This window comes from Danio rerio, chromosome 21 (assembly GCF_049306965.1).
Source record: "Danio rerio strain Tuebingen ecotype United States chromosome 21, GRCz12tu, whole genome shotgun sequence".
Lineage (NCBI taxonomy): Eukaryota > Metazoa > Chordata > Actinopteri > Cypriniformes > Danionidae > Danio > Danio rerio.
The window spans coordinates 37,607,960-37,635,000 of record NC_133196.1 but is presented as its reverse complement, the minus strand read 5'-3'; the positions used below and the strand labels follow the sequence as shown (position 1 = coordinate 37,635,000).

At 36.1% G+C, this 27,041-nt stretch overlaps 1 protein-coding gene across 8 annotated transcripts in view; it reads left to right on the top strand.

The window, feature by feature from the left end:
- Window positions 1-27,041, top strand: part of ebf1b (EBF transcription factor 1b) — a 281,523-nt gene that overhangs the window by 23,487 nt on the left and 230,995 nt on the right. For all 8 annotated transcript variants that reach the window (XR_012396818.1, XR_012396817.1, XR_012396815.1 and 5 more), the window contains exon 6: window positions 329-397. Coding sequence is in view for 4 of the 8 variants with exons in the window: in XM_073935435.1 (XP_073791536.1) it covers window positions 329-397 (69 nt within the window). In the remaining 4 variants the exon portion in view is untranslated. The remainder of the gene's footprint in view (window positions 1-328; window positions 398-27,041) is intronic.

Here is a 27,041-nt window from a genome sequence, read left to right as displayed (position 1 = left end):
TTATTGATGTTTCTATTCTTGCAATCCATCACGACTCGTCTGTTAAAATATTAAGAAGAAAAAAGTCTTTTGTCTTTCATATTTTAGTCAATGTCACTTGCTCTGCCTCTGAAGGAACTTTCCTATTTTATTGATGTCATTTCACCCTCTTTTAAGCCACTCCCCTTTAACATCTATCTGAAACTAGTTTTCTGTGTTGAATTAAAATACTGTTGTGTTTAGTTTAGCTTTCATAAACATTGATTTGTAAAAATAAAACCCTAAAATGCCTTATTGAATGCACAATACTGCTTTCTTAGCTAATTTTGTTTTGTTGTTGTCCTTTTAGTCGATGCTGCGACAAAAAGAGTTGTGGAAACCGCAATGAGACACCCTCTGATCCAGTCATCATTGACAGGTAGGTACTTGTGTGTCTAAAAACATTTGATACCTTTGTTTTTATAATCTCACAAAAATAGAGTCTGTGGTTGAAGTTTTCGTGACATGCTGAAGTAATCACGGTCTGCTCCGTGTGTGTTTAAGTCACTTGTTAGTGAACTGCTCTGTCAAATATTTTTAAATTTTGTTGTGGCGTTAGGATTGGCTGAGCACAAACACTTGATATTTATGTGCTTTTTTATTGCTGTATTTGCTTCGGTAAATTATTGGCATAAAGTCTTTAGACATAGCTTTTGTTAAAAGTGTTTATATAATTTCTCTTGAAAAGATGTTAGCGATTGAGATAATATCTACATGGTATGTACTTCAAATTGATATCTGGCCTGGTTTTGAATTTTGGTTCCCTTTGAATTATGGTACAAAAGACAGTGTTCTTGGTCCCTTTTGTTCATTCTTAATCAAACCCACATGTATAATGAGCTGCAAAACAATAGAGGCACCCCCCCCCCCCAACCCCCACCCCTCAAAAAGTCAACCCCAACCCCCGATCTTCACTAGCCTGCTCTCACCATCTCTTTCGGCCCCTTAGGGCATCGCTTTCTTTCACCTAACAATCATCTTTATAAATCCAAAATTAAACCCTGCATCCCTTTTGAATGATGTAATTCTAGTTGTTATTGTTAGCATTGATGCTAATTGGATTTTTGCAGTGCTAAATGCTTCACAGTCCTTGAGGTGCTATCATCATTGTTCATGCATTTTGCTACAAGCAAGCAGTGTGGAGTTATGTGTTTTATAATGTGGAAGCAATTAGCTGATGTCTAAGAACATTTACTTTGACAGGTCAGGGTGCTCACTGCTCAGGATTGAGCTAAACAGTCGCAGCAAAATGGTTTGCATCCGCTATGCTCAATGAAAATTTTAAAATATTTCTTTGAGACATTATATTGGAACATGAGCAAACCTAAAGAAGTGCTTTGAAGAAAATCAGAGCTTAATCGCATTTAACTTGGTCTCACTGAAATGACCATTACCAGCACATTTGTAGCTTTTCAAGTTCTCAAGATGCCTTTTTTCACCATAATCTGCCCATGGCACTGGGAAAGTTCACAAATCAGGGATATATCTCAATGAGAATTTATTGCTGAAAGGGGAAACATTACTTGATTTACACCACATGAGATTATGTACTGTATATGTATGCAAGTTTTTTGTGCAGCAAACCACTACACTGTATAAAAAAAGTCAGTAATTTTACAAAATTTTCAAGCTGCAGGGAAAAAATGTAAAATAACTGCTGTTAAATTACAGAAATTTTCCAGAAATTTAAATTTAAGGAAAATTCTGTAATTTAACGTCCGTTTTTTTTTTTTTTGGCACCCTAGCTGTCAGAAAAAAAATGTCAAATTACGCATTTTTTTACAGTGTAGTTCAGAGATTTTTAACCGGTAGGCCTTAGCAATCCAGCAGGTGGGCCGCGAGATAGCTTAAAATGAACTTAATTATTGTACTATAATTAATTACTCATTTTTCTGTTATTGATTACTTCAGACTTGTTGCAAAAAGAGTCTCACTGTAAAATACAGACTTAACCTTGGCTGCACTTCCTACCGCTGCACGACAAATAGGACTACATGCCCAGCTGTATAAACCAATCCAACACGCAAATGTAAGGGTAACGATGATTAGAGTTAAACCAGTTTGTGCGTCCCTCACATCTGCGACTTGTATCTATGCTAGAACTCTTTTCATGAACTCATTAAAATATCAGCATAGTTGTCCAAATTAGTGTTTTATAATGTAAGTGGGTGTGTTTTATAACGGACGCACACCCATACAGGAGGATCTAGTGGGTGGTGTTTTAGTGAACAGCTGTTCACTACTGTCAGCGAACTCCATCAATTGCCTAAAAACCCAACCACCTTTAAATCGATGTGTTTTAACAGACTTAGATTGTTTTTACTGTATTTTACTTTTTTTTTTTTAATGGATACGATCAATAGATAAATAATAGTGAGTCCAATTCAAAGCAGCAGCTTTTTTAATCATCTTTGTCCTGTTCAGGTTCATTTATTTAAGAAATTGCTCAATACTCTGCAGTTGTTAAAAAAATGCATGAAGAATTCAGGAGCAATGAATCTGTGTGTGTGTGTGTGTGTGTGTGTGTGTGTTAAACAAACAAAAAATAATAAATAAATAATAAAATAAATAAATAAATAAACCTGCAAAACAAAAAAAAGTATATGTATATACTATAGCTGTAGAAAAATAAGATAATAATAGTATAAGCAAAATAACAGTTTTGCTAATAAATAAAGGTTTACAATATTTACAATAAGCATTTTCAGTTAAAAAAAATGTCAGATGTGGTCTTCAAAAAAGTTTTGGAGAAGGAGGTGGGCCTCGAAATGAAAAGGGTTGAGAACCCCTGGTGTAGTTGATATGTAACGTTTGTCCAAAGCTGTTTAAGCTTATTTATGAAACTTAAATCTCACTGAAAAGAAAAAAAGGTTTCCTACTATTTTCCAGCCTGATCTTATGAGGAAACATAACAGTTTTACTTTTTGCCACTTTAGGGGGTAATTCAGACAAATTTATACCATCATAGATAAGCAAATTGTACTAAAATGTAGGAATGAGATCATAAAAATTCATACAGATTAGCCACTAAATCAAAAAGTTATGAATTGGTGTGCTCTGCCTGTTTAGTTCAAGTTTAGACAACAGTCTGTTCGATTTCAGCCACTGACCTGCTCTTGCAGAATGGACTCAGGTGTGACTGGAGCTGCTCAGCCAACCGCAGTTGGATGCCACAGATCTGCTGCCCCTCAACATACCTGCTTCACAAATTTAGGGGTAGCTGACAGAGTTTATGCTTCACTTGACCAGAATCGCCAAAACTCTTGGGAGCCAGCTGTGACTCATATGCCTTTAAACCTCACTGAGCTAACAGGCTCGATATGAATATATAGTCCTACTAAAGAAACTCACTTGCATAGGTCTCATATAGGCAGTAAACAGAAAGTCTTGGTAAGTTTAAGGCCTTTAATATTACGATATTACTGTTATTATTGTTTGGTTATTCTTCAAACATATATTGTATACTGTAGTCCGCTAGTCTTGGAGTATCTCAAGTATATTACATAAACTTTTTACTACTATTTATTTTAGTATTTTTATCAGAGTATTTTTTTATTTTAGGAAACTTTTAATTTTATTCCACTATATTTTTTAAAGCACAATATTGTATTTATACTCCCCATTATTTCATAATTGTAGAGGAGTAACAGTTTTTTGTTTCATTTTAAACTGAATAAATCACCACCCACTTGAAAACATGATAGACGCGTCATATTAGGTAACAAGTTGAATTTTGTCAGTTAATTTAAGCTTGTACTTTTGAACTTTGACTGAAGTAAAATTTTATTTACTTTATACTTTTTTTACCAGTACTTTTACTCAAGTGCATGATTTGTCTTTACATTTCTGTTGTGGTGTGGTAACAGTGGTGTAAAGTAAATTACAACTACTCAAATTACTGTAATTGAGTAGTTTTTCTTAGATATTGTAATTTAATGAGTAGTTTTTAAAATGTGTACTTTTACTTTCCATTGAATACATTTTAAGTGCATTATTTGTTCTTTTACTGCTTGCCTTAATGTTTTCTTGTCTATGGGGATTTTAATCAGTCCTGTCATGTCCAATCAAATCGCACATAGAGGGTAAATCGCATCATAACAATCTACCTCAAGACATAGGCACTTTATAATTGCAGCAAACTGTTTGGAAGCCTTAAAGATGTCCAAAATCTTACGTTGTACCCCAGTGTCATGGGGACGTTGCAGTTTGTTTTAAATATAAACATCAATGTCCAAATGTCAACCTGAAATATTAACGTCTAATGATGTTGCAGCTTGATGTTGTGTGGACGTTCCCACTATGACCTCTATCAGATGTTGGATTTTGGTTGCCATAGCTGATGAATATACCTGATGAATAATATCAATAAGATGTTCGTTGAATTTTGGTCAACCGACATCACAACCTAAATTTAACCTATTATTAACGTCTTCTGACGTTGTGTGCCTGCTGGGCAATGACTAAATGCTACGTTTACACAAATCCACAAATTATATGTAAATGCATCAGCTTTTTACAGCGTAATACTCACTACTCACGACTCAGCACTTTTGGGTACTTTTGAAAGGTGTACTTTTTATTCATACTTTGAGTAATATTTACAACAGATACTTTTACTCTTCTTCCACTACATTTTTAGGCAAGTACTTTTACTTAAGTATGATTTTTCAGTACTTTTTACACCACTGCCTCTTAATCAGTAACACTTAATTTAGTGTATTATTTTATTTGCAAAACTCCAAACAACATGAACAGATTGCCACAGTTTAATTGAACACACTTACACTCATGTTTCTGGCAAACTTGTTTCTTGTTATCAGTTGCAATTTTTAGCAACACTAAATAAATAATTTAGTCTATCTCTGTCATGCTATTACAGCATGATTAAAAAAAAAAAAAAAAAACTGATGCATTTGTTCAGCAATTTCCTCCTAGTCATTTTTAAACAATCTCCCAAATATTATTTATTTGTATGTATGTATATAGTTGAAGTCTGAATTATTAGCCCTTCTTTAAATATTTCACAAATGATGTTTAACAGAGCAAAGAAATTTTCACATTATGTCTGATATATATATATATATATATATATATATATATATATATATATATATATAWTTTTTTTTTTTTTTTTTTCTTGAGAAAGTCTTAATTGTTTTACTTTGGCTAGAATGAAAGCAGTTTTTAATTTTTAAAAAAACATTTTAAGGTCAATTTAGGCCGCTTTAGGCTATATATTTTTTCAAATAGTCTACAGAACAAACCATCGTCATACAATAAGTTACCTAATTACCCTAACCTGCCTAGTTAACCTAATTAACCTAGTTGACCCTTTAAATGCCACTTTAAGCTGTATAGAAGTGTCTTAAAAAAATTTCGAGTAAAATATTTTTACTGTCATCATGGCAAAAATAAAATAAATTAGTCATTAGAAATTAGTTATTAAAACTATTATTATAAGAAATGTGTTAAAAAAAATCTTCTATCCATTAAACAGAAATTAGGGAAATATATAGACAGGGGGCTAAAAATTCAGGGGGGCTAATAATTAGTTTCTGCAGCCCAAAGTGCATACATTAAAGTACACCTACTAAGTAAATAAAATATATACTTTAAAATAATAAAATCTAATTTTTAGTATGCATTCTTGGAAGGTACATATTTTATCATACTATCAGTGACAGCATATCTTAACATCACTTCTGTTTTACATGTAACCTAAAGAAATATAAATCTGTGTTTTTCCCCCTCTGAGTTATTATAGCTTGGTTAATAAGGGCTCATTAGCGTGCACTTCTTTCAACAAGCCGATTTGATTTCACACTAGTAATTAGACTGGCAATGGCTAATTCTGCTGGTTTTGCATTGAGAGTGATGCTCTAATTAGGTCCACAAAGTACCCAGCTAATCCAAATCTGTGTTAAAATCACAAATGAACCCTTATTATACTGTTAAAACAAGTAATTTAATTGTTTGTAAGATTTGTATTGTAAAAAAACGTCTGTAAACAAACAATATACACCCTAGTCAATTATTATATATTTGAGCAAAATGCATGATTGCAGGTTTTTGTTAGTCCCTTTGAGTCATTCACACAGGGAGGAAAAGCACCACAATTCCACCCACTCACAATTCCATACATAATTATCTGAATTGCATAAATAGTTTCATTTGAATCAGTCCCTCATGAATTTGTGCGTGTGTGATAGTGTCTTTAACCTGAAGTATCGCATTCAGCTGGACCATATGTTCCTTTAGGCCTCTCCCTATACTAGACTGACCTTTCATCGCCTCTAAGATTATTTCCAATACTTTAATCCCATCTCATTGACATAGACACAATGCACACTGACATGTAATAGACGCCTCCTCACTTTCTTCTTTCTTCCTCTTGGTTTAATCACCTTCAGTTCAGGGCCTCCACCCCCACTTTCCTCCTCTCCAGACCCTCCAGCCCTTGTTGTCTATTGTTCATGTCTCTTTTTATTCCACACCCTCCCTTCTCACTTCTGCTTATGTTTAGGGTTCCAGAAAAACCATGAACAAGTGTTTCAGTCTGTGTATGTGTATGTGTGTGTGTGTGTGTGTGTGTGTGTGTGTGTGTGTGTGTGTGTGTGTGTGTGTGTGTGTGTGTGTGTGTGTGTGTGTGTGTGTGTATGTGTGTGTGTGTGTGCGTGTGTGTGCGTGTGTGTGTGCGTGTGTGTGTGCTAATACAGTGCATGAACAAGATTTGTAGGAGCCTAATGATCAAGACATAGACAGAACCTTGAGCATTCAAATTCATGTATACACACACAAATACATGCATGAATATAGACGTACAATAAATATTAGAAAATTAACAACAAATTAACAACTTTAAATATGCCATGTGATGTAAATAGACAGTCAGACAGACAGACAGACAGACAGACAGACAGACTTATAGAGTACGGCAGTATGTCAACTGCAGGAAATTCTTCTTTTCTGACAGGCAGTTGAAATTTCTCCCTCTATAAGCTACCTATTGCATCTGTGATGTGAGAATCATTTGGCATAGGAGGTCATGTGTCCTTTATACATCTGAAGATGGCCTGTATGTTTTCTGTTATTCACCACCAAACATTTACTTAAATCTCTGCCATAGGCTTTCCAAATGAAAGTAGTTTTGTATCCACTTGTGGTGTGCTCTTGCTGTGATTTGGTGAGCCCACGCTGGGGGATGTCAAAAACTGTCAGAATAAGAATGGAATGTAAAAGTTCCCGTGGATATCGTGGGACTTCCTGTACCCCCAAGACTCGGTTCTCAGCCTCTCTTTGCTGGCCTGACTCTTAACGCTCAGAGCTGAACATCTGGATCTCTGTTCTCTAACCAAAACAACATTCACAGAGCTGATGGAGGGAAATGGGTCACCATGCCCTTGAATTTTACATTAATGGTCTGTTGAAAAAAGTGCAGCTCTAAGCTAAAAATTCACACGTTAAAAAAAGGTCAACTTACTCTAAGTGATTGATTATATATTATTTAATAATAATTATTTATATCCTATATATTTTAAGTTATTATTTTAAATATTTGCATTATTTTTTAATTATTATATTATTATTTTAAAAGATACCTTTGCTATATAGTGCTTTGCACTAGGCTGTCAATATGCTTTATTCCTTGATAACAACCCCCTGGATGTACTTTATCCCTTACTAATTAATTCATTAATTTTTCTTTAGCTTAGTCATTTATTTATCAAGGCTTGCCACAGCCGAATTAACCACCATCCCTCCCTTATCATGTTCATAACTTATATGCTAAACTTCATCTGCAGATATTGGATCACTGGTGTGAACTTGTAAGTGTCATAACACTATCCAAAATTGTTTGTAGAAAATATTTTATTGGCAACTGTCAGAGAGTCTCAAATTAGACAAAAGCCCCGTTCACACAATGAGACTGGTAATTATCTGGAAAATTTCCGGAGCAACTTTACCATCCATAAAAAAGGTGTTCACACAGGCATGTACGTTCCGTAATTTTTCCGGAAAAGACCATTCACACATCCGTTCCAAAATACCGGTAAATTATGACATCATTAATCAGAAATGGGCTCTAAACGGCTAAGCTTGTAAGCATAGAAGAGGTTTGCCTTTTGTTGATAGTTTCACTTATATTTTAAGCTTTAGCATTCACGCAGCTGCTTTGGGAGACGTCTAAAGGCAGAAACGTGAACCCGCAGGTAAATGCTTAAACATTTGACATTACATTACAAATTTTGTGGGGCGAGGCAGTGGTGAAGTAGGTAGTGTTGTCGCCTCACAGCAAGAAGGTGGCTGGGTCGCTGGTTCGAACCTTGGCTCAGTTGGCATTTCTGTGTGGAGTTTGCATGTTCTCCCTGCCTTCGCGTGGGTTTCCTCCAGGTGCTCCGGTTTCCCCCACAGTCCAAAGACATGCGGTATAGGTGAATTGGGTAGGCTAAATTGTCCATAGTGTATGAGTGTGTGTGTGAATGTGTGTGTGGATGTTTCCCAGAGATGGGTTGTGGCTGGAAGGGCATCCGCTGCGTAAAAACTTGCTGGATAAGTTGGCGGTTCATTCCGCTGTGGCGATCCCGAATTAATAAAGGTACTAAGCCGACAAGAAAATGAATGAATGAATGAATGACAAATTCTGTGGATGGATCAGTATTGTGAACAACTTATATAAAAACATTTAGAGGAACACTTTTACATGTTGAGATATTTATAATATGTGTGTGTGCTGCCGCTCACATGCTTCTTCATGTGCACATGCATTCAAGAAACTGAATCAGAGCTTAAAGGTAAACAAACAGCAGTTTATCAGCTTTTTATCGATATTTTTTTTTACACAGTTGGTATTAAGAATGAACATAGAAACGCATTCTGGGTAACATCTAGCAGATAAATGTGTCTCGAAAGTATTCAAAAGCTTTTGTTTTCATAAACCATGCAGACGTGAATGTGTCTGAGGGTTCTGATTGGCTAAAGTAGACATCTCATGTCAGCGTTCTAGACGTGAATGCGCTCTTACCGGCAATCTTCCTTTTGCCTTTACACAGTGCAGCATTCCGGCAAATTAACGGTAATGTTACAACTTCTCTTCCCGGAGAATTGCCAGAATGAATTTACCAGTATTTATTTACCAGGCCTGTTTACACATACAGACTGGAAAGATCTGTATGTGTGAAAGAGGCTAAAGAGTACTATTTTTGGATTAATCTGTTCATTCTGGCCAATTATACAGTGGCGTAGCGGACGGGCCCGCAGGGCACGCACCGCGGGGGGGCCCCGCGTGATTAGGGGGCCCCACGTCGTCGCGATATTCAAAAATTGAAAATCCAGGAACCGCAATAATCAAACTCTTGGGAACAACTGTGGACGGAACCAAAGTTCACAGGTCTGTGTTCTCCGAACACCTCTCAAGCGGTGGACTACTTCATTCTGATTGCTTGCCGCCGAACCCCGTCATAGCCAATGAAGACGCGCCGCTGTTTCTCGCCGCCGGTTCTCGTTAACCGTACGTTCACACCGAAAGCGGAGAGAGCGTCAAAGTAGCCGGAAGTCATTCATTTTCAATGAGAGCCGGCGGCGATAGGCGACGATAAGCGGCGAGGAGCAGAGCGGCGCGTCTTCGCCGGCGTGAGCGTTGAGGAGAGTTGAAATGAAGTCAACTTTATGGTAATGAGCTATGACGCGGTTCGGCGGCAAGCAATCAGAATGAAGACGTCCACCGCTTGATAGCAGTTAAGGGAACACAGACCAGTGAACTTTGGTTCCGACCACAATTGTTCCCAAGGGTTTGATTATTGCGGTCGCCGGATTTCCAATTTCCAATGTTTTCTTACAGGAACATACATTAAAAAAGTTACTGATGTTCATTAATGTTATATAAATTTATCTTTAAAAAGCGGGAATCTCACGCGATGTGACAGTACAAAACAGTACTGCTGCTTCAGGATATTTCAGACATATGGACACATATTGGATAAATAGAGCAAAGCCACACCACACGCAACTTGATCTTCCATTGTTATATGAATTTGATAAGAAGTGCGCAACATTTTCACGCTAAAAACATGTTTTATGCAGGAATGTAACTGATAGGCTGCAACGGCTCCTTTAAATACGAGATCAATGTAGCGAGTTTTGACGCTCTCGCCGCCGGAGCTGAAGGCAGACAGCGTTGTCGCCAGGGCGGCCAGAGCGACCTTGGACGCTCTCGCCGCTTTCGGTGTGAACGTACGGTTAAAAATGAATGACTTCTGGCTACTTTGACGCTCTCGCCGCTTTCGGTTTGTGATCGCTCCTCAGTTTGTGAAGGATTCCCCGCGTTGTCGCTCCACTCCGCCTTCTTTCCCCGCACCTCAATTTGTGACATAGATATATACACTAGATATCGCATAGGGACCCTGAGCATGCGTCAATAGCGCCGCCACATTGGGACAGTGCTCCCAGGACAAAAGTCATTCAGTCGCACTAGACAATTACGTGAAGATGCGGGACTGTAGCGCTGTCTACGAGTGTAGTAACGAGCAAACAAAGAAAACAAAGCACAAAGGCAGAACATTCCATAGGTAGGATTAAGTTTTTTACGTTTTTGTATGTTCTGAAATTTGTGCTAAACAGGTAGCGTTATTGATACTAATACAGCCACTTACTGCATTCACTATAAGTCAAAGTAGCTCCAATTCGCACTAAATACTCGGCTTATGCTAGTTTTGTTGAATAAAATCAGCAAACAATGAAAAAGAAATATGACAACGAGATGCTGCGGTGCCAGAAACTTGTATTATTGTCGGCTAGTGAAGGAGTCGTTGATAATGGAGATTCATTCACAAACGAATCGCTCCCTCCATCAGTATGAGAAGTGAAAGCAGGAGAGGAGCTGTGTTTCAGGACATGATTAGATCAAATTTAACAGGGAGGGTGAATAGTACATTTCTGTACACACAAACACAAGCTTTTTGTCAGGAATGCCCATGCGGTCACTGATCCATCACTGTAGAAAAGTGATGTAAAATTATAATTTTCATAATTGAAATAAAAATAAAAATACTAACATCCAGGAAAACTCCCGATCATAGATATATGTGTATATCTCTGGCTCTGCCGCCCCCAAACCCCCCCGACCCCCTTGAAAACTGGGGGCCCCATCGGTGATCCCTGCAGGGGGGCCTCCGCATTTTGCGCTACGCCACTGCAATTATAGGATGTAGAAGAAACAAAATAAGATGTAAAAACACATAAACACAAATGGTTTTAGAGGCTACTGTAAGAAAAAGTGACAAAAACAAGAAAGAAATAGAAGGTAGAGGAGCTAAAAGGTGAATACCCGTGGCTTGTTAAAATGGATTCAGCTGTCAGTGTTGTGCTGTGAGGTTGCTTCTGTTTTCTCAGTGCCAGTTCTTTGTGACAGGCTGCATGTGGCCCACTTAATCCCAGCCAGGAAAGATGATGATCACAGTGTCGCCCTCTACCCCTCCAAGTTGATATATAGTTAGCAACATTTAGTTCATTGCTAACAATTCTATCATGTACCTGTTGACACCCAAAGCACCATTTGCATTTGTCTCTTTCAATGCTCCTTTCCACTGAAACATCAACTCAAATTCTTTCCATCACTGTTACTTTTTGCTCTGTGCTGTTCAGTCAAATTTTATTTAGTACCTCTGAGCAAATCTTAAATTCTTCAAGATTTGCCTTTAACACTTTCTTCCATACTGAAAAAGCTAAAAGTAACAGAAGTGGCATGTGAATCTTCTAAGAATGTAGACAAGACTCATTTTCCTCACGGCTTTGAACATCAGCAAGAGGTTTGAGTGTGTATAAGACTTGTCAGTCAAGGCTCTTGAATATTATTGTCAATCTGTCATGTCTTTTGTTTTACTAATATCATAGTTAGAATTCAGAAACAGATTTCAGAATGTCAGTTTTCATAATGTTGTATTTTAAAGCACATCTTTAATGTATTTTATTTAGTTAAAGGGATTGACAATTTATTAATTGTTTGTTTTATCGATTGATCTTTTAGAAAAGAGTAGATGTTGATCTGGGAATTACTGTTCACCATTAATAAAGTGTATGTGTGAAACCATTGGTAACTGATGCTCATGGCTTCCTGTGATTTTGTCTTGAACTGAGAATGGCAGAGAGGATGAACCACTCCTATGCCATTGATACAATTTTATTCATTTTTACTCATTTACATTTGCGAAAAAAAGAAAGGTGTGAAGATAATTGTAAGCGAGTTTTTGTTTTATACAATTGTTTTTAAATACAAAATCATTTAAATTTTAAATTGTTTCTTTTTTTATTGGTGGCAATTATTCAGGTTACATTCATTTGCATTAATTAATATTATGTCTTCTTAGTTTTTTGCTTTATTGTAACTAACATTCTTGCAATCTTGCAGACTTGCAATTGCTAAAAAACAACAACAAAAAACAAACTGGTGTGCTCCGTACCAAGGGAGGTCAGACTGAATACTGACCACAAGAAATGATTTTACATTTTGCAATTTTAGTTTTTATTAAACCATTAATAGGGATCATGATTAACATTTTGCTGTGATGGCCTTCTTTTTTCACAGTACGATATATACTATTTATATGAAAGAACCTTTTGTAGGAGTTATGTGTTATATTCAACATATATAAAAACTATTACCAATAATTGTAAAATTTTATTACATTATGTGGAATATTATTAGTAACAGTAAACTGTTGCAAGCATTTAAATATTAATATATATATATATACAGTTGAAGTCAGAATTATTAGCCCCCCTGAATTATTAGCACCCCTGTTTATTTTTTTCCCAAATTTCTGTTTAATGGAGGGAAGGTTGTTTCAGCACATTTCTAAGCATAAAAGTTTTAAAAACTTATTTCTAATAACTGATTTATTTTATCTTTGTCATAATGACAGTAAATAATATTTTACTTGATATTTTTCAAGACACTTCTATACAGCTTAAAATGACATTTAAAGGCTTAACATGGTTAATTAGGTTAACTAGGCAGGTCAGGGTAATTAGGCAAAGTATTGTATAATGATGGTTTGCTCTGTAAATTATTTAAAAAAAAAAAATAGCTTAAAGGGGCTAATAATTTTGTCCCAAAAATGGCTTTTAAAAAATTAATAACTGCTTTTATTCTAGCCGAACTAAAACAAATAAGACTTTTTCAGAAGAAAAAATATTATTAGACATACCGTGAAAATTTCATTGCTCTGTTAAAAATAATTTGGGAAATATTTAAAAAAGAAAATAAAAATCAAAAGGGGACTAATAATTCTGACTTCAACTGTATATATATATATATATATATATATATATATATATATATATATATATATATATATATAAGTGCTGTCAAAATTAACGCGTTAACGCATGCGATTAATTTGAAATAATTAACGCGTTAAAAAAAAAATTTACGCAATTAACGCAGTTTTTTTTTTTTTTCCCTGTTGTGGCCAGGGGCAGACTCGTCAGTTTCCCGCTGTTTCGACGTACTTTTTGGGCCGGGCTGATCATCTTCTTATGATCTGATCGGCCCATAAAACACTTAGCAGACTGTCATGTTTTTCTGCCTCAGTGATTGACGGTGCTGTGAGCTATCACGCTCTGAAAGTAAGATGTTCTTTTCCGGACAGAGTTGCCTTGTGACATAATCTGCAGCCCATTGATTCTTTTCTTTATTGACATCGGGCTGACATAATCACAAACTTCCATGTTGGGCTCTGTGTAATGTAGGTGTGTATTTGTCAAAATAGCCGAGAGTCACGCCTGTTTCTTGCGCGCAGGTCCGCGCCGCGGGAGAGCAGGCTTATGCGTCTGCACTCTGCAGCGGAGCACAGATCAATATATTCCTGTCTATTCTATCTAGTTAACTATCTGTCCATATAAATATACTTTTTTAAACTTTTAATCTGCACCACGGCCCACAGCAACTTCCTCCTATAATGCTTTTTCCTAAACCTGCAAGTCTTTATTTTACAAATGATAAAGAATGTCTGCTTCTCAAGCTCTGTCAGTCATGTATTTTAAGATGCACTCGGTCAGAAGATAAGCGCATGAGATATCATGACATTGTGTTTTTGATCGTCAGCATGATATGACAATAATATTTATACAATATGGTTAATATAATAATATATAATGATATTTATACATGACCAAACTAGTGTGCAACTTAAGCAACTTTTTTACATTTAGTTTTGTAGTTCGGGCAGAAACAAATATTTGTTGCCTTTTTTAATTGTTTAAGTTCATTTGATTGATAATGTAAAAGCTGTTAGCTACGTTTGATGTTTCATTTTTTAGTTAAACATTTTTTTAGGGTCTCTGACACATTGCTTTTATTATTTATCTTTATTTTATTAATCAACATTAACTGTTTGCGTCAGCAGGCAGTTTTTGTCATGTTCATTATTTATTAGGCTCCCTCAAAACACACAAACACACACATTTCCAGTGTGGATTATAATTATATTTTAATAATAAATAAAAAAAAATGTAGTTTTTTTACATTGTCAACTCTTGTTATTTCCTATATATGGCTTTTGTGCTTTTATAGAATGGGAGTTAGTAAACCTATTCAAGGGCATGCACAGATTTTGAATACTTTATTATTATTATTATAATTTTCCATATCTGTAATGCCTCTATTTTGGCATTTTTTTGCAGTCCACTTAGAATCCAACATGGAAATCAATGTTTTCTTTATTGGCATTGATTGTTTTGAAATTCAAATGGCATTAACATGCATGTGCTTTTATTTCTGTTATAAATATGGCTGTCAAGCCAGGATCTTGATGGTTTATTGTGGGTATGTTGTTTACATGAAGAAATCTGTGTTACAAGTTAAAAAAAAATTCTAAAAATGAATTATATTTTGAATTTAAATAGTATTTGTCTTGCGTTTACATTAATATTACACTCGAATAGCCCAAATTACAAGTTTCAGTCTTTTAAATAAATTTTTTAAAAAGTTCGATTAATTAGTTAATTTTTTAAATCAATTGACAGCACTAATATATATATATAACGGTTCATCTTCCGGCAGGACAATAACCCAAAGCACACCGCCAAAACATCAATGGAGTGACTTCACAACAACTCAATGAATGTCCTTGGAGTGACCCAGCCAGAGCCTAGACCTAAATCCTATTGAACATCTCTGGAGAGATCTAAAAATGGCTGTACATTGTTGCTTCCCATCCAACCTGAAAGAGCTTGAGAAGCACTGCAAAGACGAATGGGCAAAAATTCCCAAAGACAGCTGTGCTAAGCTTGTGGCATCATATTCAAAAAGACTTGAGGCTGTAATTGCTGCCAAAGGTGCATCAACGAAGTATTGAGCAAAGACTGTGTACACTTATGTACATTTGATTTTTTAGGTTTTTAATTTTCACATTGTTATTATGGGGCATTGTGTGTAAAGTTTTGAGGAAATAAATGAATTTCATCCATTTTGTAATAAGGCTGTAACATAAAGATGTGGAAAAGTGAAGAGCTACGAATACTTTCCGGATGCGCTATATATATATATAGTAGTAGAAGGTCTGCAGAGGTTATAAATAAATTATCCAATCATTACATAGTCTTTATAGACTACTGCATTAATGCAGTGCAGTAATGTAGATTTCTGCCTGGTTTGATGTTGGGCCAATCTAGTACAGAGACTTTCTTCTGGTCTTCCCCCACCAGCATGTGGGTGGCTGTATTTATTCAATGTGAATTTTAGGGACTGTAACTGAATAATTTATGAATGTATAATGTGTTGGATTCGCAAGCTCTCTGTATCCCTGCTGTGTTTTGAGTATCTCCTTAGCCGGGATCCCCCTGTTCCCAAGCCCATTGTTGTGTTTCGATTCCACTTCCTGTGGGGAAAGGTCACCCATGGCTCTGAGAAAGAGAGAGCAGTGAATTATTCATGCCATTGACTTTGTGTCAGAGAAAAAAAAAAAAAAAAAAAAAAACAGAAAGAGAGAGGGGAAGAACTGAAGATGTTTTATTCATTTATCCTATTTTGAATCCTTTTTTTGCACCTTCCATCATTAGAAAGCTCAACATTTACATTTCATGCTAATTCACAATAGGCCCCCTGATTCCAGCCAAGCATAGTTCTCAAAGAAAAAAAAACCCTATAAATATATATTGGTATACTTAAAAAAATAAATACAATTTTTTAAAGAAATTTATCAAAACATCAATATGTGGCTAACTTGTAATATGTTGTGTTGTTATGAATACCTTGTATGTAAATTAGTTGCCACAAAAACAGACAAACCAAACACTATACCCAGGGCTGGACTGGGGCAAAAAAATCGGCCCTGGCATTTTGGGCCAGAGCGGCCCACTACATTCCATCAAAATGCTATCTATCTATGCACGTCCAATATTTTTATCAACTCATATTTTATAAAACACAAAAGCCATATTTATGAAATAAATAAATAAATACAAACTTTAATCTCAATTTAAATTCTGTATACTGTCCATAAAGATGTTTGTTGAGTTCTAAAAAATACACTATTCATTCATTTATTTTTCTTCGCATTAGTCCCTTATTTATCAGAGGTTGCCGCAGTGGAATGAACTGCCAACTATTCCAGCATGTTTTTTGCAGCAGATGGCTTTTCAGCCACAACACAATATTGGAAATCACCCATACACACTCATTCACACACACTCATACACTACGGCCAATTTAGCTTATTCAATACACTATTCACTCAGCCTACATTCAATAATAAACAACAAAAACTGCCTGCTAATGCATGGCTAAATCTTCAAAAGGAACAGTATACTTTATAACCTCATTCACCTCATCCTGCTTGCTGTTTCACTATCTAAACAATGAAAACATAATATAAGTAAAATTTGTTTCATTTTGATATTATGATTAACAGACACCAAACAGCCTCGTGTAGCTACACATTTAAATGACCGTCATATTCACTCTGCATATTTATAACAAAACAGAGCTTAAATATAACTGCCTCCTTTCATTTTCATTGAAAAGAACGAACTTTACCCTGTCTCTTTTGCAGAATATTAGTTTTAATAATCAATATTGGCCATTATAAAATACAATAAATTTATTCGATATAGGTAAGCAATCAGTCAATGTGCAGAATCAGTGTATGTGGTTACATAAATTATTATATTAGCTTATCTTTGCACTCAGCCAAAACAGAGTTACCTGAGAACAAGTGATTCAAAAGACATAAGAGTTGTTAGATAGTGACAACAAGATGAATTCAATATCACATTTAACAACTATATTGAGATGAGATCATCCAGCAGATGAACTGTCTGACATGCTCTATACTCTCACCTGGGGTTTATGCTCACCCGCTGAACTACTGGCTGCAGCTCTTGGCAGAGAGTGTGTGGTCACGTGATTTGCCTTTTTAGCTGTGTACTAGAATGAACGGAGAACTTTTCAGAACCGCTAAATGAAACGCTGGTGTATTTCCCGCGATTTCTCTGCGCCTCCCTTGCGTTTCTTCACTCTGACACTCGACTATTTTGACAAATACACACAGACGACGCACGCTCACACAGAGTCCAAAATAGGAGTTTGTGATTGGGCCAGCCCAATGTCAATACAGAAAAGAGCCAATGGGCCACATGGGCCGGCCCGTCTGTCTGTCCGGGAATAAAAAGCATCTTACTTTCAGAGAGTCACAGATCACAGCAGCATCAATTAATATGGCAGAAAAAACGATAGGCTGCTAAGCCTTTTATGGGCCGATCAGATCATAAGACGATGATCAGCCCGGCCCAAAAAGTTCGTCGGCCCACCGGGGAAGTGCCCGGTCTGCCAGATGGCCAGTCCACTCCTGACTATACCTACACATTTGCCCCTAGCATTGCTAAGTGTTGGGCCTAACTCGGTGCCCTGAGGCCGTGTTTAAAGTGGAGACAGGCACATACATTACTCCTGAGCCAACCTCTTGGAGTTGTAAGAGCTAGAATTGAAGTAGAATTTGGGAGAAATAGACTTGCCCCAGGATATATTGAACGCAGATGTGTCCTTATGTCCCTTCAGCCTCACATTATGCAATGGGCGGTTAGCCCACTAGAACAGATAAGGTGAAATAAATTCCTTTTTAATGTAGATTTAACTTTGCTCAATAAACATAAAATAATTATTATTATCAGCCCATATTCTGACCCTGTTACTGAAACAACGTGCTTTTCAGGACTGACCATTCAGAATCAAGAGAGCAGAGAGCCATGTAATTTTATATATATATTATATATATAATTCATGTAATTTATTATATATAAATATTTTATTTCACATACAAACCATACACACATACTGATCCTCCAAACCAGACTAAATATCAATGACACACTAAAATGTAAAGCCAAATGTTTATTTGAAGATTTATTTAAGATCATGGGGCACTGAATAATTACTACTTTCCCAAGGGATTTCTTATAACATTAAAATGAAATGTCCTAGCTCACAACTTATGAAAGTTATTTGCTCTAAACATCATTGTGCCACAGTTTTTGGTATTACCATTTCATACCACCTCTATATGGCAACAGTACAGTTTTTGAGCAAAAGTAGATGCCGTGTATTGCATATACTCACTGATGGAAAGAGCACTGAAAAATCATACTTATCAAAAAGTACCATTACTTGCCTAAAAATGTAATACAAGTAGAGTAAAGGTACTGTATCTGTTGTAAAATTACTCAAAGTATGAGTAAAAAGGAGACCTTTCTAAAGTACTCATGAGTAGTGAGAATTACGCTGTAAAAAGATGATCCGTTTGCATGTAATTTGTGGATGTGTGTAAACGTAACATTCTGTAGTGCATTTAGTTATTGCCCAGCAGGCACACAATGTCATAATACGTTAATATTAGGATAGATTTAGGTTGTGATGTCAGGTGACCAAAATTCAATGTCTAGCCACATTGATATTTGGTTGATTTTAGGTTGTGCTAGAAAGTGACAAAAATCCAAAGTTGAGCCAACATCTTAAACCAACTTCATATTAGCATTAAATACTGACATCTAATACTGACAACCAATATCCAACATCTGATAGACGTCATAGTGGTAATGTAAAAACAACATTAAGCTGTAACATCATTAGATGTTGATATTTGGTTGATTTTAGGTAGGTTGTTGACATCAACCCGTTTTAATTTCCAAACAAAATGCAACGTTCCCATGACTTTGGGGTACAATGTCAATCTGACGTCATGTTGATGTAAGGCCATTTCGGTCATCATACAGTAAACATCCGTCATCTTCTCATCAGTGATATACATCTAAACACTCTCGGGGTCAATGGGAGTTAAGATTTTTAACATCTTCTTGGAAACTTTTTGCTCACTTTCAAACAGTTTGCTAAAATAAAAATAAAAAATCTCTCATGTCTTGAGGTAGATCAGTATGATGCAAATTACTTTCTATGTGCTATTTTATTGGACTGGAATCACAAGACAGGTTGCAGGAAAGTAGTGGAGTAAAAGTACCAATACTACACTAAAAATTTATTCAATGGAAAGTAAAAGTACACACTTTTAAATCTACTTAGTAAATTACAATTTCTGAGAAAAACTACTCAATTACAGTAGTTTGAGTATTTGTAATTTGTTACTTTACACCAGTGCATATACTGGGTGATGGAACATTTTGACTGCCAACGCAAAGAGCTTATTTTACTTAATGGTCATTAATATCACTGCCAGAACACATGTGCAAGTTCCTCAATGCCACAACCACCTTTGATGTACACTGTTAGACCTTACCGGGTTTTTTTACAGTAGAATACTGGCAACACTGTTGCCAGCCACTCACTGTAAAAGTTCGATTACAGTAAGTAACTGGCAACAGTGTTGCCAGTTAATTACTGTAACTGAACCATTACAGTGAGTGGCTGGCAACAGTGTTGCCAGTTATTTACTGTAACATTACAGTGAGTGGCTGGCAACAGTGTTGCCAGTTAATTACTGTAATAGAGCAGCAGTGGTAACTAACTGGAAACTGTGTACAGTTAATTACTGTATTGTAGTGTTACAAATCACAGCATTATACTGCATACACATTAATAGTATGTCATATATAGTTATTGTAGTGTTACTAAAATTAATCAGTATTCTTAGCTGTTATTTAAAAATAGAAGGCACAACATTTTTCAGACAATTTTATTTTATTGTTTTGGCACCAAACAAATAAATAACAGAAAAAGTATAACAAAATTAAGAAATCAGCAGATATAAATATTGTCTTGCATATTACAGGTCTGCACAGTAAGGCTGCGGTCACACTAACGTTTGAGCATGCAAAATCCTGTCAAGCTGCACTGCGAAGTGGAATTAAACAAAATAATTAGAAATTGAAAAAGCAAGCCAGAGAGGTCATGTTTTCATCTTTGATTGGTATCAAGCAATCACATGATGTGATTTCGCATTCAGCGTTCTCCAAGCTTGAACTTTCCAATGCTGCGAATTATGAAATTTGTCGCATGAGCTATCATTCCAGGTCTGCAGTACTCACATGCGTATGAATGGAAGTCTACAGGGAGAAAAGTGCAGTGTGACCGGGACTTTAAGCTGTAACTCTAATTAAACACACCTGATTAAACTAATTAAGGCTTGTTAGAAATCTACAGGTAATGTTGAAGCAGGGTGGGTACTAAACTCTGCTGTGCTGCAGTTCTCCTGGAACTTGGAGTTTGACCCCCATGGTATATAGCAGGGGTGCTCAATCCTGTTCCTGGATATCTACCTTCCTGCTGATTTCAGTTGCTACCCATATCAAACACACCTGCCTGTAATTATCAAGTGGTGTTCAGGTCCTAATTAATTGGTTTAGGTGTGTTTGATATGGATAGCAACTGAAATCTGCAGGAAGGTAGATCAGCAAATGAACAGAAAAAACACAACATAATTATTTTAAATTTTAAAGTTTTAAATAATTAAAAACTGTGTCAAATTTTAATAAAAAGTTTAAAATAATTATAAAAAATAAAAACAAAGTTGGCAACACTGAAAAACCAAAGGATCCAATCTTTTATTGTTATAATTATCTCATGACAACAAACTTTTTTTATTGTTTCTAATATAAATTCATAGGTGAAAACACTGCTCTGAAAAATACTTAGCAACAAACTCCCAACCTGGGACCGGACAGTGGAGCTTTTGTGTGTGGATGGCTATGTGTATCATGTTTTTGTGATTCCCTGTGATGATGTGCACATGTTACCTTACTGAGATGATGGAATTTAATTTTGGCTTAGTTGCCAGAAAGATACATACAACTGTTAGCGTCTGTACATTATGGCAGTATGCAATATCCAATAAATACATATACTGTACTTAAACAAAAGTAATGTAAGAAGTTATATAAGGAGAGGCTAACTAGCTAACAATGTAGCTTTCAAGTACACAGTTCAAGATAACAAAAATATAACTTAAAACACAGCCTTATTTTAGAAACCCTCAAAATTCATTTGAACACATTTTACTTACTCATTGTAGATTCTTATTTAAAGCCTAAAACATATCAGACTCTACATCTGAATTGATGGACAAAGAATAGAGCACACTCAGCAGTAAACAAATCAAACACCTGGCTCCCTTAAAGGGCCAGCATTTTCTGAAAACTCTTTCTAACACCTTTGTGTCTAGAATAAGACAGACAGCCTGTGGGAGTGTGTGGTGATGCCTAAAACATTATTTTCTGCCTTTAAAATGCACGTCTCTATAAATAGCAACATAAACCATCAGAGAAGATGGGACAGTAATGGTTGAACAGTAATTTGCTATTTATTGTCAGTTACTATCTGTAATGAGTACATAAAGTAAACACTGGCTATTTTACAGTTATTTACTGCACAATCTACAGAGTAACAGTGCAGTTATACTAATTAAACACACCTGATTAAACTAAATCTAAAGGTAGTGTGTTGAAGCAGGGCTGGAACTAAATTCTGCTGGGCTGCGGCCCTCCAGGAGTTTGACATCCATGGTACATAGCATATTTTCAAAGGAATTGCCTACATTTATCATAATCATGCACATATCATTGAATAAAAACAATAAAAATTTAAAAACTTCATCCAAAGCAAAATATTAAAAAAATAAATAAATAATTTGATTCTCATGTTGTTCCAAACCTGTAGTAATAATATAAAAAAAAAACAAATAACTTGATTAATACATTTATTTAGGAAAGTCTTTATACTATACTGTAATGCCATTTTTACCTACTTCATTTAAAAGTTTTTTAAACAAATTGATTAAGTCTCTGCAAAAATTTATGTACGGGCTGTTTAAGATATTTTTTTTAAATAACACATTTTTACTAGTTATTTAGCAAACACTATATATACACTATACATATAAACACTATATATATATAGCAACATAAAGCATCAGAGTACATGGGATAATAATGGTTGAGCAGTAATTTACCATTTATTATCACAGTAACTATCTGTAATGGGTACATAAAGTAAATTACTGTAATTTATTCTTTGCACTACAAAATTTCATACAAATTCTGCTCCTTTTACAGTAAAATACTGTTTCCTTTTATTACAGCAAAACACTGGCTATTTTACAGTTATTTACTGCACAATCTACAGTAAGGGTTAACAGTGTATATACAGTTGAAATCAGAATTATTAGCCCCCTGAATTATAAGTTAATAATTAATATATTTTTATAATGATATTAATATATTTAACTAATAGTTTTGTCCTTATAATGGTGTTTAAAAAAATTAAAAACTGCTTTTATTCTAGCCAAAATAAAACAAATATCATTTGTAAGTCGCTTTGGATAAAAGCGTCTGCTAAATGACTAAATGTAAATGTAAAATGTAAATAAGTGTTTCTTGAAGAAAAAATAGTATCAGACATACTGTGAAAATTTCCTTGCTATGTTAATCATTTGGTTAATCATTCAAGTTCAAAGGGGGGCTAATAATTCAGACTCACTCTATATATACATATAATCTGATGTGTGCCCATCCCCCGCAATGCAGCCCCCAAATTACCATTATGCACCCACCACTCAACCCTGCATTAGCAATGCCATTAAAATTAATTGAATGCTATTGACCATAAAACCCAACCACCCCTACTCAATATAAATGTTCAGGCACATCTCTTGCCCTCCCGTTGAAATGAATACATATATTTTTTTCTTATCGTGAGGCTATTTGTGAGCTTTTGCACATGTCATTTCATTAAGCTGGCAAGTGGTAAACATTCCTTTCCCTCAGTTTATTTTTCCAACATAATTTAGCACAACTTTGCGTGCATATTGCTGGTGTGTTTTGCGCCGAGAGGAGGGCTGTTTTGAAATTGCACTTTTGAAGTATCATTCAGAGAGTTCACTGTGCTGAACTGCTCCTTCAGGACTTCAAAAGGCTGCTATAAAGATTAATTTCCATACTGCCTGCTTCTCCATCACTTTGGAGAAAAGTGTGAGGGATGACACTTTTTTAACTTTCCAAGACATTGACAGAAGGTTCCAAAGGGGTATGATCCACTTGCTTGGTCTAGTAGTCTCAGGGTCGACGACTGTCTTTGGTATCAGCTTGGTCTCGCAGTGACAGCAGGGGTCTGGGGACAGCTGGACCCCGGGGAATCTGGTCTGTCACTATGCAGGTAGGGCATGATGGAGGATGGCATGGTAGCTGTCATTCTTGACTGTTTATTTGCACACACAAAAAGGATAAAGTCATTTTTATGCTCATAAATGATAAAGTCATGAAAGGGCAGACGAAAGCTCCTTGCATATTTATCTCCAGCAGTTGGTGTCCGCTAACAGATACTTGTACTTTTTGGAGTTGGGTTAAGAGGATGGTGACATGGAGGTGGCCTTATTATTCTCCACCCTGGAGGTGTCTGGGAATGTGTATTTATGTAAGAAGCTTCAGTGCCAGTGCCTCCAGCAAGTAGGTCCAATATAGCCCTGAAATTCTTTTTACTCACCTTCTTCCTCGATTTAGGTTTTTTTGAAAGAGGGGGTCGCTGCAGAGGAAAACCCTCTGGGGATGATGGGGAGCAATGATTGACAGGCCGTAAGCTTGCTGTTTGCAGACTCTTTGTCACTTGCAGAGCTAGACCCCAGCCCCTAGGGAATTATTCCACAAAAAAGTTTAGAGCCTCTAGAGTTCAACATCTCAGTTGGTAGTGAAACTTCAGACTCATAACAAGCACTGGTACAGGCTGCCACTGAGTTCAACCAAACAGGTTGCACTGAGAATGTAAACAAGATGTATATGTTGGCGACATGCATTGTGAAGTCACTCAGGTAGCGAGACAGTGCTGCATTGAGAGAATCTAAATTTGAGGAAGCTGTGTATGTGGCGGTCATGCATCACTCTATTATTAATAGCAGGGTCTGAATAAAAACGCAAACCTTGTCAGATTTAACGGATGGTTGCATACACACAGTTGGCCCATCATAGCCAGCCGGTGGGGTGCAGCAAGACTGGGAAGCCGTCAACCCTCTGTGCATGTCTCAATGTGTTTTTATGGCACTTTAGGTAGAACAAGCGAAAGGTGTAGAGTCTCTGTTAACAGAGCTAACACCGTCGAGGTGATGTTGCATGATAAAACATGCTGTTCACTCTTGCAGGGCCCAATTATTAACTTAATAAAATATAAAACTTAAGAATATATTAAAAATATTTTTTAAAGGGTATCTATGATGAAAATCATATTTTTAAAGCTGTTTGGACAGAACTGTGTGTAGGTATAGTGTGTCCACAGTCATATTGGGGTGATAAAAACACAATGGGCCCTATCATACACCAGATGCAATAAGGCGCAAGACCTGTTTGCACCAACGTGTTGTTATTTTTTTAGACTAATCCAACCTTAATTTTCCCATTTACCGGCACGTTGTTTAAATAGCGGCGAAGCAGTAGCGCAGTAGGTAGTGTTGTCGCCTCACAGCAAGAAGGTCGCTGGGTCGCTGGTTCGAGCCTCGGCTCAGTTGGCGTTTCTGTGTGGAGTTTGCATGTTCTCCCTGCGTTCGCGTGGGTTTCCTCCGGGTGCTCCGGTTTCCCCCACAGTCCAAAGACATGCGGTACAGGTGAATTGGGTAGGCTAAATTGTCCGTAGTGTATGAGTGTGTGTGTGAATGTGTGTGTGGATGTTTCCCAGAGATGGGTTGCGGCTGGAAGGGCATCCGCTGTGTAAAAACTTGCTGCATAAGTTGGCGGTTCATTCTGCTGTTGCAACCCCAGATTAATAAAGGGACTAAGCCGACAAGAAAATGTATGAATGAATGAATAAATGTTTAAATAGCTAATTTATTTGCGCAACTTAGTAGAATCATGGGTGTTTCGGTCTAGAAAAGAGGTGTGTTAAGGCACATTGTTGGCGCGTTGCTATTTTGAGGAACTAAAATAGACTGCAATAAACCAGCCAAAAGTAGTTAGAGCAAAGAGTGGATTTGTACATGCCCTTAATGCTTTTGCGTCCTGCGCTTCAGACTTTGCGCCTAGATCAATAAAATGGAGCCCAGTAAATCTCTTTTTAAAAATTTTCTGATATTAAAATAGCATCCAAATCTCTCCCATTTTGAGGTCAACCTCAACTTGACGTTAGAGTGTGGTTTCCCCGCCCACTGAATTCATTGACAGTTGCTTATTAACATGTCTCCATAGTAACGCGTATAATCATATCAACAAGACAGGACGTGTGTGTGTATCTGTGTGTGTGCGTAAACTTTGTAATGACATTGTGTGTGACTCATCATTGCAACTCCAAAACAAATCCATAAAATAATCATTGGGAAATGATTGCTTGTAATATTTCTCACAAACTTTATGTGAGATCTGCTTCTCTTATGTCTGTCTGTTATCTAAGGCAGCCAAGGGCGGAGATTGAGGTTCACCGACAGACACATGGGAACGGTAGGTGGGCATTAAAGGCACAGGCCATAAAAACAGCCACAAGATACTCAAGGCTAAAAATTACAAACTTTTGAAAGGTATAATAAATAATCTGATGGGTGTTTTGAGCTGAAACTTTACAAACACAATCTGGCGACACAAAAGACTTATTAAATCTGGAAAAAGGGGCAAACTAGGTGCCCTTAAAACCTCTATATATGAGTGTTTTAGCTATGGGCACTTTCTATCAAGTAAACGTTTAAATTTTTTTACAGTTTTTAACATTTACTAAAAAACCGTGTTAACAGTTTTGTCTTGCTAATTTTATAGAATTCTAACTTATTTAAATCATATTTTTTTATTTTTTATAGTTTTCTTAAAAACATAATGAAAAAAAAAAAACATTTTATACTTTATATTTCTCTTTTTTTACATTTACTGTTGACAGACAGATTAGTTCGTTTTCAATCTATATATATAACACACACAAAAAAATGTGTAATAACATTTAATCTCTTGCCTGAGTGCTGAAGTTAAAGAAACAATTTCTCTAAAGTGTTTCTCTGTATAAGCTTTGCTTGTTTTTCTGATGGTTTTTGCATTTTTGGGATTTTTGCAACTGTCTTATTATTATATTTAGCAGATATTATTACATGCCTTCTTTAAAAAGCAAAATTCATACATACTTGTTTTTATTGCTTTCCTCACAGAATATAATATATACATATCTTAATGGCCTGACTTGGTGCAGAGAGATTTTAAAGTATCTGAGGGTGGGCAGCAAAAGCCAGCCTGCATGGGATGATCCACTGGTTCAGGGTGGGGTACTTTGTCTGTCAGTCTGTCTGGACCGCTTTACCACTGTGTAATTAACAGGCGACCAACATCACATCTCTCTGGAAGATTGTTCATCATATGCTATTCATCTCTCTTAGACAGCCTCTTGACACAGACGAAGCAGTGAAGCTTCTTTTACCCTTGTGGTTACTTTTTCGTATTTTAAATTAATCATCTGAACATCTTAAATCATCTTAAATGCATCTGACACTTATTTATTTATTTAATTTGTTCTAAAAGCAGTTGTGATTTGGTTTGAGAAGTAATCCTTTGATGTGATCCACTTTCAACTAGGG